The sequence below is a fragment of the Acanthopagrus latus genome, chromosome 10, assembly GCF_904848185.1.
Source record: "Acanthopagrus latus isolate v.2019 chromosome 10, fAcaLat1.1, whole genome shotgun sequence".
In the NCBI taxonomy this organism is placed as follows: Eukaryota; Metazoa; Chordata; class Actinopteri; order Spariformes; family Sparidae; genus Acanthopagrus; species Acanthopagrus latus.
The window spans coordinates 2,594,896-2,609,320 of record NC_051048.1 but is presented as its reverse complement, the minus strand read 5'-3'; the positions used below and the strand labels follow the sequence as shown (position 1 = coordinate 2,609,320).

Sequence of the window (14,425 nt, the reverse complement as noted above, 5' to 3'; positions counted from 1 at the left end):
CAGCTATGAACGTGTGTGTGTGTGTGTTTAAAAGCCCTTATAAAATGGAGGAGAGGCAATCAGTCTGAGTAGTCGCCAGTAAAACACAATCAAAACAGCGAGGGAACAGAAGGAGGCAGAGGAGAGCAAAGAAAATAGAAATTGTATGATTAATTCACAACCATAATATCGTTCTAATTGAAACGATGCACTTTAATTCTACAGGCTTTTTGTCCACATGACACATGATCAGTGTGATCTGTAATAGTGCCCTGTGTGTTATAGTTGTACTTTCTGAATACGTCACGTCTTCGTTCATGTTTACTCTTACACTATTGGTTTCCCAAACTGTCAGTCATCGACTCTCGAGGTTCCAGAGTCACTTCCTGATTTTGTTCAAGACCACGCAACAACTTTTCTTCGCACTTGTTGGTAAGAGTCTCTTTATAAAGTTAAAGTTTTAAACTAATGTTAAAAATATATACAGATAAACGTGTAGACTGATTAAACAATGTGCAGGTTACTCTGTGGACTGTGAAATGTGGTGAAAATGAGTCAGAAGAAAAAGCTTTCGGTTTTGTAAAGCTGTTGTTGTTGCGGGTGTGACAGATGAAGTGCGGGGGTCCCAGGTGTGCGGTGTCTACGCAGCTCTTGAGCTGCTCGACGTGAGCAAATGCCTCAGACTTCTCCACCCATGAGTTATTTGTGAGTACAGACATTCACGACAAAGATATAAGATCGACAACATTGGACTATTTATAGACGGTTGCGTTTTGGTTTTTTTTGTTTGTTTTTTTTTTTTTTCGGACAGGCGTCGACACAGTCACTGTGCTCTGTAGTGGTCTGCAGCTCGCATCTCCGTGTGGAATAGTAAAGTTAGTGTTCAAGCCACGTCAAAATGAATATACATATACATATGCATGACTTGGATCGATGTGCATTGTGAGCATCAGAGGGGGTTCATACAGGGAGCAAATCAATCCTAAATGAGCAAATTCACTTACAAGCCCAAAAACCCGCGACTACCAATATTTATACGCGACTTCACAGAAAAACGAGCCCAAAGTCGCTTATAATAAGCAGACTTGGCAACTGTGATGGGGTGGGTGTGCTCTTTCTGAAGCCCAAAGTCATCACCACTGTTTATAGAGTGTAAGTCGGGTATTAAATGTCTCATGGCTTGTATTCATGTGTCCAAGTAAGTTCTTAAAAACAAAGTTTTCTGATTAAACAAAATACATCACTTGACATCCAAATAAAAATCTATTCTTCTTTGCATGAGTGAAGATAAAAGTCCTTCAGCCATTTCATTGTTCAGACATGGGCTGCACCAGGACACCCTGCTCGACTCTCTTTTCTGACATTACTTTCTCCAGATCTAACTGAGATGTAATTAATTTTTCTGTCTTATTTTATCTGAGATTTCGAGTGAAAAGGGGGGTTAGTAGCTCTTGATAGACTTTTCATGTCAGACAGTAAAACTCTCAGAAGTGTGTGTATATTCTGTTTCAACAATCAGTCCAAGCCTTGTGTTTTGTTTTGCTTTGTTTTTCCATTTTTTATTAAGGAGTGCAGAGTGATCCACCCAAAGAATGAAGCAGGATGGAGCCCAGTGCTGGGCCGTCACTTGGGATCGTCAGTATTCTGCTTTTCCAGTTCACTATGATCCTACTACAGCCGTTCAGAGGTAATTTGCACTCAAAACATTCAGTACAGTAACACTCTGATGTCTGGAGGTTGGAAAACAAAAAACACAACTCCTTTTGTCTGAACATCTGTCCATTCTGGTGAGACGAATATTTCACAATTATGTTCAGGGAATTTCTTCAAATTTGGTACCAAAGTCCACTTTGACACAAGGGGGAACTGTTCAGAGAGGTTAGAAGTCAAGGTCACTGTGACCTCAGGAGACTTTATTTATTTATGTATGTGATAAAAGGATGAGGGTATGACATTTGATATCCAAAAGGTCCTAGGTTAAATGCACTGCATCTGTAGAGATGTGGTCTCTATAGAGATGTGAGCAGGTCTCTGTAGAGATGTGGACAGGTCTGTGTAGAGATGTGGACAGGTCTCTGTAGAGATGTGGTTTCTGTAGAGATGTGGACAGGTCTGTGTAGAGATGTGGACAGGTCTCTGTAGAGATGTGGTCTCTGTAGAGATGGGGGCAGGTCTCTGTAGGGATGTGGACAAGTCTCTGTCACAGTCCTGTTGTCTCCCTGAACATAATGTCACGTCTTTAATGGCTTGGCTTTTATTGCAGCTTCAATAAATTTTTTCTTACCTTCACAATAAAAATTGTCATTTCAATGAGTTTTAACTGTGCTGCTGTCTGTTGTTTGTTCTTTTGTTTCCTCTCAGTGACGTCAGAGTTGATTTGTTCTGATCAACCAATCGTAGCCCTGGCTGGTGATGATGTCATTCTACCATGTCAACTTCAACCTGCAGTCAGTGCCAGTTCTGAGACTATACTGTGGACCAGACCTGGTTTGGATCGGAAGTACATCCATGTGCACCAAGATGGACGACTGATGTTTCAGAGTCAGAGCCACTCTTATTATGTCCGCACAGCTGTGTTTGTGGATCAGCTGATGAACGGAAACGTCTCCCTGAAACTGTTCAGAGTGAAACTCTCTGATGCAGGACAATACACCTGCATCATTGATTCAAAGCAGATGGAAGCTTCCGTCCAGCTCTCTGTGGGTAAGTCATGTTCACTGCAACGAGCGCGAGCATCATGAATCAATCATTTCAGAGAGCAGTGAAGCTAATTTGTATTTGCGGAAACGCAGAGTGTGACGTGTGTGACGAAGTTAAACTACATGTGAAAACAGTTATTCTTATATAGTTTGACTGTGATACAAATCCTTATGTTATTTTCCCTCTCTGATCAACAGGTGCTGCCTCCTCACCTGTCGTTAACGTGGCAGGGACTGACAGAGTCAGAGGAGAAGTGGTTCTCCAGTGTAACTCTACCGGCTGGTATCCAGAACCTGAGGTGTTCTGGCTGGACGGTGAGGGAAACCTCCTCTCTGCTGGACCTACAGAGACAGTCAGAGGTCCTGATGACCTCTATACTGTCAGCAGCAGAGTGACTGTGGAGAAGAGACACAGCAACAGCTTCACCTGTAGAGTCCAACAGAACCACATCAACCAGATCAGAGAGGCACAGATACATGTTCCAGGTAGAGAATCAGTTCTGCGGTCATTAAATATTCTGTCTGTGTTTTAAACAGTTGCGGTCCAGTTTATATTGTTCTGTGTTGTATCATTTCAGCTGATTTCTTCATAGTTCATCCCTCTTCTTATGAGATTTGGAGCATCACTATTCTTTTTGTCATCGCTGCTATGATGATCATGATCACCATCCTCATTAAGAACTGTGAGTCACGTATTATTTATTCTTTTCCATCTTTTTATTTATTAAAAATAATAATATTTCACATTTGTGTCTGTCAGGAAATGGAACTGCATAATCTTTATGTTGTGTTACTGCACCAACACAGCAAATGTTAACAGATTTCTTCTTCTGTTGTCACACAGGGGTCGAGGCTTATCTACAGAATAATAAATATGTCAACAACCAAGGTTCCAATCAGTTACTCAGGTTGAATGATCAGAGGAAAGAACAAGGGACAGCTCAGGGAAAATCAAAAGAGCTACCTCCAGCTGAACCTGAGCAGAAAGAGCAGGACAAAAAAATCAACTTAAACGACTAGATGCTAAAAGAAAGCCGCCACAAAAAAAAATCCTTAGCTTCACAGAAGAGGATCTAGTCTGCTGCTGCAGGAAAACAAGTCCAAACACACTTCAGAGAACCAGTTGAAGACTAAAGAGTCCTGACTGAACATTTCTCGGGGGCACCGCTGACACAATCACATAATCAATCTTTATATAGACAGAGAGAGGTTAATCAATCACATTTTTGTCACTACGTGGCATATTTCTGCCTAAAATGCTTTCAGAAGCTTATTTGGTGTCTGTTGTTACTGTTTGTGCATAAGCATTATGTGACACCACAGCCCTTCGACCTCTGTTTACTCTGGTCCTGTAACAATTATAGCAATAATATTTGTGTCTTTCCACAGCAGAGACAGACAAGTTTAATGCGAAAGCCATTTTCTCAGCTGTGAAACATTTCTTCAAAGCAAAAGCACACCAAACACTAACACACAGAGCAGTCTAGCAATAATGTATTTTTGTAGCTAGCTGAAGTTAGCATCACTTATTGCTGAAAATAATCTCTGTGTCAAACACAACCTTAACACAAGTTGGGTACTGTGCAGCCTTTTGAGAACAATCATTTTGGAACAAGTATCTTGTTTGAATGATAGAATATCATAATATATCATATGTCATATTATAGTTGATTATAGACAAAGGTGGTCGATGGTTCAAATCCCGGCTCCAGGCAGGGCTAAGCTGCATGTCGAAGTGTCCTTGAGCAAGATACTGAACCCCACATTGCTTACTACTGAGAGCCCTGCGATGAGCTGACAACTTGTCCAGGGAGCACCCTGCCCTCGCCCTGAGACAAGGCTGGGATTGGCTCCAGCAGCAACACCCCGTGACCCCATGGAAAGGGATAAACGGTTACGGACAATGACATGACATAGACAAAGGTTCCCTCCAAAGTATTATGTAAACTGGCCAAATGTTAAATTGATTTACAGATAAGATGAATGTTTTTTGTAAACTATGCACTTTGTTGTTTGTCCTTCATGTGCTGAAGTTAAATTTGTTCTATGTTTTGTTTTGCAATGTTTCTTAAGCTGCTGCTGCCATTATTACACTATCTGTTTGTACTGCAATCATTTTGATGAGACATATAAATAAATGAACACTTGGAAACGTATTTAAGATTTTTCATGTTCATATTATTTTCAGTTTAAAAACAACCTCCCTCAGAGTTGTTTCATGAGGTTTGAAGGCATCAGGACCAAGTAACATTTACGTTATACAGGAGCTGAACAGACGTGTATGTAGCTTGTCTTCATAACTTGACATGACAAAGAGATTCTTGTTTCTAAAATGATATCAGGACTGTAACTGGATGAAATGAGCACCACATGCTGTGTATTCCTGTGTACTGAATCACATTCACAAGTCATGAAGTGTTATTGTGCAGTCAGATTCAACCTGTATGGAAACATGTTGCTTAACCTTTAAAGTGTTGATGTACATCAGCACATAATAAATGACTTAAAGGTACAAAAAGTTTTAGTTTTTCACACTCAGAGTCTCAACAAAGAGACTAAGATCCTACTTGTTAACTGGAAACGGCTGCAGTCACCAAACTCACCGGAGTCCATTTACAAAAACTGTCATTTTATTAAGACACACTTCAGTGTGTGTGTGTGTGTGTGTGTGTGTGTGTGTGTGTGTGTGTGTGTGCGTGTGTATGTGTGTGTGTGTCTGTCTATCTATCTATCTTTGTGTCTTTTTTCACTTTAAACATTTCAAACATATGACGATGGACAACATGACAGCACCTCAGAAGTTCAGACAAAACATCTTGATCACCCCCTGGTGGCTGGAAGAAAGGAGGGAGGGAACAGAAGGAGGCAAACGAGAGGAGAGGAATGTGTGTGTGTGTGTGTGTGTGTTAAAGTTTCCCAGCACGTCATGTCTTCATTCATATTGTGGGTTTACACTTACACTCTATTGGTTTCACTAACTGTCAGTCATCGACTCACGAGGTTCCAGAGTCACTTCCTGATTTTTTGCAAAGACAACGCAACAACAACTTCTCTTCGATCTGTTGGTAAGAGTCTCTTTATAAAGTTTAGTGTTAAATATATCTATCTACAGACAAACATATTGACTGTTTAAACAATGTGCAGGTTACTTTGTGGAGTCTAAAATGTGGTGAAAATGAGTCAGAAGAAAAAGCTTTCGGTTTTGTAAAGCTGTTGTTGTTGCGAGCTGTGCTGACAGATGCAGTCCATGGTCAGAATCGCTTTTATTCCCAAGTAAGTTTACACATACATGTAAAATGTTGTGGTCTATAGGTGCAAAACAACAAACAATACTAGAAGTACTTTAAAAAGTATGAGGGAAGATGAAAGTCCTTCAGCCATTTCATTTTTCAGACATGGGCTGCACCAGGACACCCTGCTGGACTCTCTTTTCTGACATTACTTTTTCCAGATCTAACTGAGATGTTATTTAGTTATTTAGTTCTTATTTTATCCGTGATTTCGAGTGAAAAGGGGGGTTAGTAGCTCTTGATAGACTTTTCATGTCAGACAGTAAAACTCTCAGAAGTGTGTGTATATTCTGTTTCAACAATCAGTCCAAACCTTGTGTTTTGTTTGTTTTTTTTGTTTGTTTGTTTTTTTCATTTTTTATTAAGAAGTGCAGAGCGATCCACCCAAAGAATGCAGCAGGATGGAGCCCAGTGCTGGGCCGTCACTTGGGATCTTCAGTATTCTGCTTTTCCAGTTCACTATGATCCTACTACAGCCGTTCAGAGGTAATTTGCACTCAAAACATTCGGTACAGTAACACACTGATGTCTGGAGGTTGGAAAGCAAAAAACGCAACTGCTTTGTCTGAACATCTGTCCATTCTGGTGAGACGGATATTTCACAATTATGTTCGGGGAATTTCTTCAAATTTGGTACTAAAGACCACTTTGTCTCAAGGGGGAAATGATTAGAGTCTTGTGGTCTCTGTAGAGATGGGGGCAGGTCTCTGTAGAGATGGATGTGGGCAGGTCTCTGTAAAGATGTGGACAGGTCTCTGTAGAAATGGATGTGGGCAGGTCTCTGTAGAGATGGATGTGGGCAGGTCTCTATAAAGATGTGGACAGGTCTCTGTAGAGATGGATGTGGGCAGGTCTCTATAGAGATGGATGTGGGAAGGTCTCTGTAGGGATGTGGACAGGTCTCTGTAGAGCTGTGGGCAGGTCTCTGTAAAGATGTGGACAGGTCTCTGTAGAGATGTGGACAGGTCTCTGTAGAGATGTGGACAGGTCTCTCTAGAGATGTATGGGGACAGGTCTCTCTAGAGATGGATGTGGGCAGGTCTCTATAGAGATGGATGTGGGCAGGTCTCTATAAAGATGTGGACAGGTCTCTGTAGAGATGGATGTGGGCAGGTCTCTATAGAGGTCTCTGTACAGATTTGGTCTCTGTATAAGTGTGGACAGGTCTCTGTAGAGATGTCGTCTCTGTAGAGATGGTGGCAGGTCTCTGTAGAGATGGATGGGGGTAGGTCTCTGTAGAGATGTGGACAGGTCTTTGTAGAGATGTGGTCTCTGTAGAAATGTGGGCAGGTCTCTGTAGGGATGTTGACAGGTCTCTGTAGAGATGTGGTCTCTGTAGAGATGTGGACAGGTCTCTGTAGAGATGTGTGCAGGTCTCTGTAGACATGTGGACGGGTCTCTGTAGAGATGGATGTGGGCAGGTCTCTGTAGAAATGGATGTGGGCAGGTCTCTGTAGAGATGTGGACAGGTCTCTGTAGAGATGGATGTGGGCAGGTCTCTGTAGAAATGGAAGTGGGCAGGTCTCTGTAGAGATGTGGTCTCTGTAGAGATTTGGACAGGTCTCTCTAGAGATGGATGGGGCAGGTCTCTGTCAAGATGTGGTCTCTGTAGAGATGTGGGCAGGTCTCTATAGAGATGAGGACAGGTCTCTCTAGAGATGGAATGGGGGAGGTATCTGTAGAGATGTGGTCTCTGTAGAGATGTGGGCAGGTCTCTATAGAGATGTGGGAAGGTCTCTGTAGAGATGTGGGCAGGTCTCTGTAGAGATGGATGTGGACAGGTCTCAGGAGAAATGGATGTGGGCCGGTCTCTGTAGAGATGTGGACAGGTCTCTGTCGAGATGGATGTGGGCAGGTCTCTGTAGAGATGTGGCCAGGTCTCTATAGAGATGTGGTTTCTGTGGAGATGTGGACAGTTCTCTATAGAGATGTGGACAGGTCTCTCTAGAGATGGATGGGGGCAGGTCTCTGTAGAGATGTGGTCTCTGTAGAGATGTGGGCAGGTCTCTATAGAGATGTGGGAAGGTCTCTGTAGAGATGTGGGCAGGTCTCTGTAGAGATGTGGACAGGTCTCTGTAGAGATGGATGTGGGCAGGTCTCTGTAGAGATGGGGGCAGGTCTCTGTAGAGATGTGGACGAACTCTGTAGAGATGTGGTCTCTGTATAGATGTGGAAAGGTCTCTGTAGAGATGTGGTCTCTGTAGAGATGGGGGCAGGTCTCTGTAGAGATGTGGACAGGTCTCTGTAGAGACGTGGTCTCTGTAGAGATGTGGACAGGTCTCTTTAGAGATGTGGACAGGTCTCAGTAGAGATGGATGTGGGCAGGTCTCTGTAGAAATGGTTTGGGACAGGTCTCTGTAGAGATGTGGGCAGGTCTCTGTAGAGATGGGGGCAGGTCTCTGTAGAGATGGATGTGGGCAGGTCTCTGTAGAGATGGGGGCAGGTCTCTGTAGAGATGGATGTGGGCAGGTCTCTGTAGAGGTATCGTCTCTGTAGAGATGTGGACAGGTCTCTCTAGAGATGGATGGGGGCAGTTCTCTATAGAGATGTGGGAAGGTCTCTGTGGAGATAGATGTGGGCAGGTCTCTGTAGAGATGGGGTCAGGTCTCTGTAGCGATGTGGGCAGGTCTCTGTCGAGATGTGGACAGGTCTCTGTAGAGATGTGGGCAGGTCTCTGTAAAGATGTGGTCTCTGTAGAGATGTGGACAGGTCTCTGTAGAGATGCGGTCTGTGTAGAGACGGGGGCAGGTCTCTGTCACAGTCCTGTTCTCTCCCTGAACAAAATGTCACATCTTCAATGGTCTTTCTCAGCTTTTAATGCAGCTTTAACATGATTTTTTTTTTCTTAACTTCTCAATTTCAATTGTCATTTTGATGACAAAAGTTTTAACTGTGCTGCTGTCTCTTGTTTGTTCTGTTGTTTCCTCTCAGTGACGTCAGAGTTGATTTGTTCTGATCAGCCAATTGTAGCCCTGGCTGGTGATGATGTCATTCTACCGTGTCAACTTCAACCTGCAGTCACTGTCAGTTCTGAGATGCTGCTGTGGATCAGACCTGGTTTGGACCCAAAGTATATCCATGTCCACAGAGCTGGACGACCAATGTTAATGGGTCAGAACCGATTGTATTATAACCGCACAGCTGTGTTTGTGGATCAGCTGATGAACGGAAACGTCTCCCTGAAACTCTTCAGAGTGAAACTCTCTGATGCAGGACGATACACCTGCATCATTGATTCAAAGCAGATGGAAGCTTCTGTCCAGCTCACTGTGGGTAAGTCAGACTCATGAAACACAAAGAAAATGTAAAGTCCAGAATGTAAAGTCAGAGTTCTGCTCGCTCCACCCTCCTAACATAACAACTTGTAGCAAAGTACGTGACTCGACATGTTTGTGGAGGTTTAGAGATGTTTCAGTCAGCCTCTTCTCTAAAACAGTTGTTTTTAGACTACGATTTAAATTAGTGACGTATGTTATTTTCCCTCTCTCTGATCATCAGGTGCTGCCTCCACACTTGTTGTTAACATAACAGGGTTTGACAGAGGAGGAGTGGTTCTACAGTGTAAGTCTGCCGGCTGGTATCCAGAACCTGAGGTGTTCTGGCTGGACCGTGAGGGAAACCTCCTCTCTGCTGGACCTACAGAGACAGTCAGAGGTCCTGATGACCTCTATACTGTCAGCAGCAGAGTGACTGTGGAGAAGAGACACAGCAACAGCTTCACCTGTAGAGTCCAACAGAACCACACCAACCAGATCAGAGAGGCACAGATACATGTTCCAGGTAGAGAATCAGTTCTACATGAACTAATCGTACTGTCACTGTTCACATAAGATGAGATCTAAAATGTCGTACTGCTCTGTTTTAATCTTTCAGATGATTTCTTCATGGTCCCATTGCCGATTGCCGTTACTGTTGGTGTTGGTGTTGTAGCTGCAGTCTTGTTAGTTATCGGACTATGTTGGATATTCTGTAAGTCACATTTATTTTCTTCATTTGTGTCAAGTTACTACCAGAGCTTTATATTGGCTGTACTGATTTATAGGGATTAATTCCAATGTACCAATAGATTATATATGGTAATACATTGTTCAAGGTTTAATATTAAAACAGTCAAGTTCGCTAGATTCATAAAAAGGTCTGTGGGAGACCATGTTTACAATGTAGAGCTAATTTTGCTTTATTAGCAGGCTGGTTACGGATTAGAAAGACACATGAACTGACACTTTACTGTTTATACGACCACACAGACTACAGGAGGCAGCAGCAGGATGATGAGAAAAAGGAAAGAAAAAAGAAAAGAAATCAGAAGGTCAAGAAGCATGATGTCAATGAGAATTCACGTGAAGACGATCCCATGTTGAACCTGGAGAAGAAGCTACTGGAGGATCAGGGAGGCCAACTGGAAAGGGTGGTCGTCCTGTAAGGATGTTGGTGCAGCGCATGAAGTTAAAGTACTGCATCGACTACCATAAGGATAATGATGTCAAAGTATGACATCATATACATTAAAATGTACTACCTCACGTACATTTATGATAATGATGTTAAAGTATTACATCATGTACCTTAAGGATAATGATGTCAAAGTATGACATCATATACATTCAAATGTACTACCTCACGTACATTTATGATAATGATGTTAAAGTATTACATCATGTACCTTAAGGATAATGATGTCAAAGTATGACATCATATACATTCAAATGTACTACCTCACGTACATTTATGATAATGATGTTAAAGTATTACATCATGTACCTTAAAGATAATGATGTCAAAGTATGACATCATATACATTCAAATGTACTACCTCACGTACATTTATGATAATGATGTTAAAGTATTACATCATGTACCTTAAGGATAATGATGTCAAAGTATGACATCATATACATTAAAATGTACTACCTCACGTACATTTATGATAATGATGTTAAAGTATTACATCATGTACCTTAAGGATAATGATGTCAAAGTATGACATCATATACATTCAAATGTACTACCTCACGTACATTTATGATAATGATGTTAAAGTATTACATCATGTACCTTAAGGATAATGATGTCAAAGTATGACATCATATACATTCAAATGTACTACCTCACGTACATTTATGATAATGATGTTAAAGTATTACATCATGTACCTTAAGGATAATGATGTCAAAGTATGACATCATATACATTCAAATGTACTACCTCACGTACATTTATGATAATGATGTTAAAGTATTACATCATGTACCTTAAGGATAATGATGTCAAAGTATGACATCATATACATTAAAATGTACTACCTCACGTACATTTATGATAATGATGTTAAAGTATTACATCATGTACCTTAAGGATAATGATGTCAAAGTATGACATCATATACATTCAAATGTACTACCTCACGTACATTTATGATAATGATGTTAAAGTATTACATCATGTACCTTAAGGATAATGATGTCAAAGTATGACATCATATACATCAGATCGTACCACCTCACATACATTTATGATAATGATGTTAAAGTATTACATCATGCATGTTTACGATAATGATGTTAAAATGTACTACAGTGTCAGACTTTCTCTACATTAAGTTTGTCATGTGTAGGTTTGTGTTTCTTTGTGCACCCTCTTGTCTCTGAGCCTGTCCAGGGTCTCTCCTCTCTCTGCTTACAGCTAATGCTTTATAAAGCTGAAAACACTAAGGTTGTGTTCAGACCAGGCTGCTGCAATTTACTCATCTAAAAAAATATATAGATTAAACTAATTTGTGCCAGTGAAAAGACAGCAAAGGAGAATGTTGAGAGGTCTCTGAACTGTTTTGTTTTCATGAGTTAAAATATCAGATTGTTGTTTCCTTGATGTCACGATAAATGTCACTTTAAAAGCCTGATGCAAAACGTTACAGAGAAACATAATGCAGACGATCAGTCAACTCACTCATTTGTAAAAAAAAAACTGGAAATGTTTTAAAGATGGAAAATTCAGTCTGTCCAACAGGATACTAATGTTTAGCTAATAGTTTACCTGCTCTTACTGTAGTTCATCACTGTAGCTTGTGTCAACATATTGTGTGATTTGTAAGACCTTTTTTCATTGAAAAATAAATAAATGATCATAACCCGTCTCATGACTTCCTGTAAACATTCCCCTCGCTCAGTTTCACCTGTTCCTCTTTTCATTCATGAACACATTAACACAGTAACACATTCTGGCAGCCATGTTGATTTGAAACATTTAATTCAATGTTCAGTAACAAATCCCCAACAGGAGACAGTCTGAAGGCTCAGCAGTTCAGGTTTCTGACTCAAACTAAAAGGTCTCTCTGTCGGGAACTTGTCACGCACCTGTCAGTGGTTAAAACAACTTTTAATGGACGCACGTTGATGTTCTTAAGTTTCCCCCGAGGATCATGGCTGCTGGCTGAGGCAATCTAATGGACCAATTCCAAATCTTTTGTAGCTAGTAGTCAGTTATTATGCAACAATATTTGTAAGTGCTAAGGTTTAAAAATATCAGAGTTCCCGTTTAATAAAATGTTTAAGTAGGAATTCTTCCTCCAACATCACAATATTACAACTTATACTGTTTACACTGTTTGTGGTTGAAGTCTCATATTTCATATCTTTTAATGAGTTAATTATCAATATTGGCAGCTCAATTTAAATTTAAGTCCAGTATTTATTTAAATTTTTAAAAAAAAACAACAATACACATTTAACTGGTCCCCCGGCCGGGACTCGAACCCGGGTCAGCTGCAGCAAGGACAGAATCTCTGACCATGGGATGAAATCTCAGGTATCAGCTGGCTCCTGAAGGCCACAGATTGCTTCCTGTTCCAACGTCATTACTGTGCAGCTGCGCATGATTAAATAGATACGTCACACTTTAAAGTTGTTAGCCCCGCCCCTTTATCCCATCCCCTCTATGTTAGCCCCGCCCCCTTTATCCCAGCCCCTCCATGTTAGCCCGCCGCTGGAGCGAACTGAACTACACGACACGGTGCGTTCACTGTTAGAGCTGCTAAAGTAGTTTCTCTGGTTGTATCGTGTTGTTGTCACACAGGTGTTGTGTTCAGGTGTTCAGTTCTTTAAAAAGCTTTGTTTTTTATTTAGTTCTCCGCTGTAAAAAGAGGGACAGCTGCAGTCCGCCCTGCTTCCTGGTTCACTACAGGTCACCACAACAGTCTGACTTCAGGTAGGAGCTGCTGTTAAAGTCACACTGGAGCGGTAAATGTTTCAGACTTTTATCCTCTGTAACTGTTCAAACTGTGTGCAGACACTTGGAAACTTATAACATGTCGGTTACCGGACACTTGTTGCTCAACGAAGTTTTCCATACTTTCGATTCACCGGAAACCCGGACTGTTGTTGTGAGCTGCTGTCAGTCAAGAGGAACTTTATCAACCCGCAACAGCGTTTATAACAAGTTAACCGACACAGAGAAACACACACAGACAGATGGAGGGTCTGCGGGGCGGCTGTACACCTCCGTCATGGCGGCCAGGTGACGTTGGTTCAGTTTAATCATAGACATAATATACCTAGACGCCTCGTAGCGGGCTGGAACGTAATCCGGCGTCGTCGCCATCTTGGTTGGGTCTCCTCACTGTAGGCTAGTCAATAAGAACCAACGGAGAACGAGCAACTACGTCAGCTCCAATAGGCAGCGTCAGTCTATGAGGCGTCTACGTATGTTATGAATATGAGTTTAACACTGAGGAAACATTTCAGGAAAGGAACCGGTTCAGACCTGATGGAGGAACAGTGCTGCTGCACGAGGCCACATACAGGAGTGACGTGATGATGATGATGATGATGATAATGATAATAATAATAATAATAATAATAATAATAATAATAATAATAATAACATACTTTAAAAAGGCAGCAGATGCGTCCAAATATAGAATAATAAACCATTTGAAACAAAGCAGCAGATGTGTTTGAACATTTGTTATTTGTAATTAACAATCATGCCCTCATTGGCCATTTTTCACAACTTTTTTTTATTATTATTATTGTTATTTGGTGAACACTGTTAACCTGGTTTTCCACTATACAAAGATGTGTTTTTGTGTATTTATTTTTTAAACATTTAACAAACTCTTGTGTTTTTTGCTTTGTTTTCAGGAGTCCAGGCTGCTCCATCCTAAGATCCTGCAAGCTGGAGCCAGATGATGGACGGTCCTTCGGGGCATTTTTCTTTCTCACCGTGATCCTGATAAACTCTCATGGAGGTAACTCCCACTTTATGATGTTCAGCTATGAACCAAACCGATCATTACTAACAGCAGTAAACAGTGGTGACAGTCCTGTTCTCTCCCTCGACATCATGTCTCATCATTAATGATCTTTCTCAGCTTTTAATGCAGCTGAAATACATTTTTTCTTACCTTCACAATTACAAATTTGATTCTGATGACATGAGTTTTAACTGTGCTGCTGTCTG

At 41.2% G+C, this 14,425-nt stretch overlaps 3 protein-coding genes across 3 annotated transcripts in view; all 3 read left to right on the top strand.

Moving 5' to 3' along the window:
* The first annotated feature begins 356 nt into the window (after positions 1-356).
* LOC119026882 (butyrophilin subfamily 1 member A1-like) lies at positions 357-4,834 on the top strand. The gene is made up of 7 exons (XM_037111533.1): positions 357-411; positions 589-684; positions 1,547-1,666; positions 2,341-2,682; positions 2,877-3,164; positions 3,257-3,361; positions 3,523-4,834. Exons 3-7 carry the CDS (start codon positions 1,582-1,584, stop codon positions 3,696-3,698), a joined length of 996 nt encoding a protein of 331 aa, XP_036967428.1. The 5' UTR covers positions 357-411; positions 589-684; positions 1,547-1,581; the 3' UTR covers positions 3,699-4,834.
* Positions 4,835-5,605: 771 nt separating this feature from the next.
* On the top strand, positions 5,606-12,101 carry LOC119026862 (butyrophilin subfamily 3 member A1-like). The gene is made up of 6 exons (XM_037111480.1): positions 5,606-5,743; positions 6,335-6,454; positions 8,900-9,241; positions 9,467-9,748; positions 9,842-9,937; positions 10,216-12,101. The coding sequence occupies exons 2-6, from the start codon at positions 6,370-6,372 to the stop codon at positions 10,389-10,391; spliced, it is 981 nt and encodes a 326-aa protein (XP_036967375.1). The 5' UTR covers positions 5,606-5,743; positions 6,335-6,369; the 3' UTR covers positions 10,392-12,101.
* Positions 12,102-12,935: 834 nt separating this feature from the next.
* LOC119027736 (butyrophilin subfamily 3 member A2-like) overlaps positions 12,936-14,425 on the top strand; it is a 316,811-nt gene continuing 315,321 nt past the window's right edge. Inside the window, exons 1-3 of the mRNA XM_037113167.1 lie at positions 12,936-12,976; positions 13,007-13,171; positions 14,107-14,213. Coding sequence (XP_036969062.1) covers positions 12,936-12,976; positions 13,007-13,171; positions 14,107-14,213 — 313 coding nt within the window. The remainder of the gene's footprint in view (positions 12,977-13,006; positions 13,172-14,106; positions 14,214-14,425) is intronic.

What these genes read in the sequence shown, in the direction of transcription:
- LOC119026882 (XM_037111533.1), top strand. Translation starts at nt 1,582, where the DNA reads ATGGAGCCCAGTGCTGGGCCGTCACTTGGGATCGTCAGTATTCTGCTT. An exon ending in GGCACAGATACATGTTCCAG is followed by an intron (nt 3,165 to 3,256) that starts GTAGAGAATCAG and finishes GTATCATTTCAG; the next exon opens with CTGATTTCTTCATAGTTCAT. An exon ending in CACCATCCTCATTAAGAACT is followed by an intron (nt 3,362 to 3,522) that starts GTGAGTCACGTA and finishes GTTGTCACACAG; the next exon opens with GGGTCGAGGCTTATCTACAG.
- LOC119026862 (XM_037111480.1), top strand. Translation starts at nt 6,370, where the DNA reads ATGGAGCCCAGTGCTGGGCCGTCACTTGGGATCTTCAGTATTCTGCTT. An exon ending in GGCACAGATACATGTTCCAG is followed by an intron (nt 9,749 to 9,841) that starts GTAGAGAATCAG and finishes TTAATCTTTCAG; the next exon opens with ATGATTTCTTCATGGTCCCA. An exon ending in CGGACTATGTTGGATATTCT is followed by an intron (nt 9,938 to 10,215) that starts GTAAGTCACATT and finishes ACGACCACACAG; the next exon opens with ACTACAGGAGGCAGCAGCAG.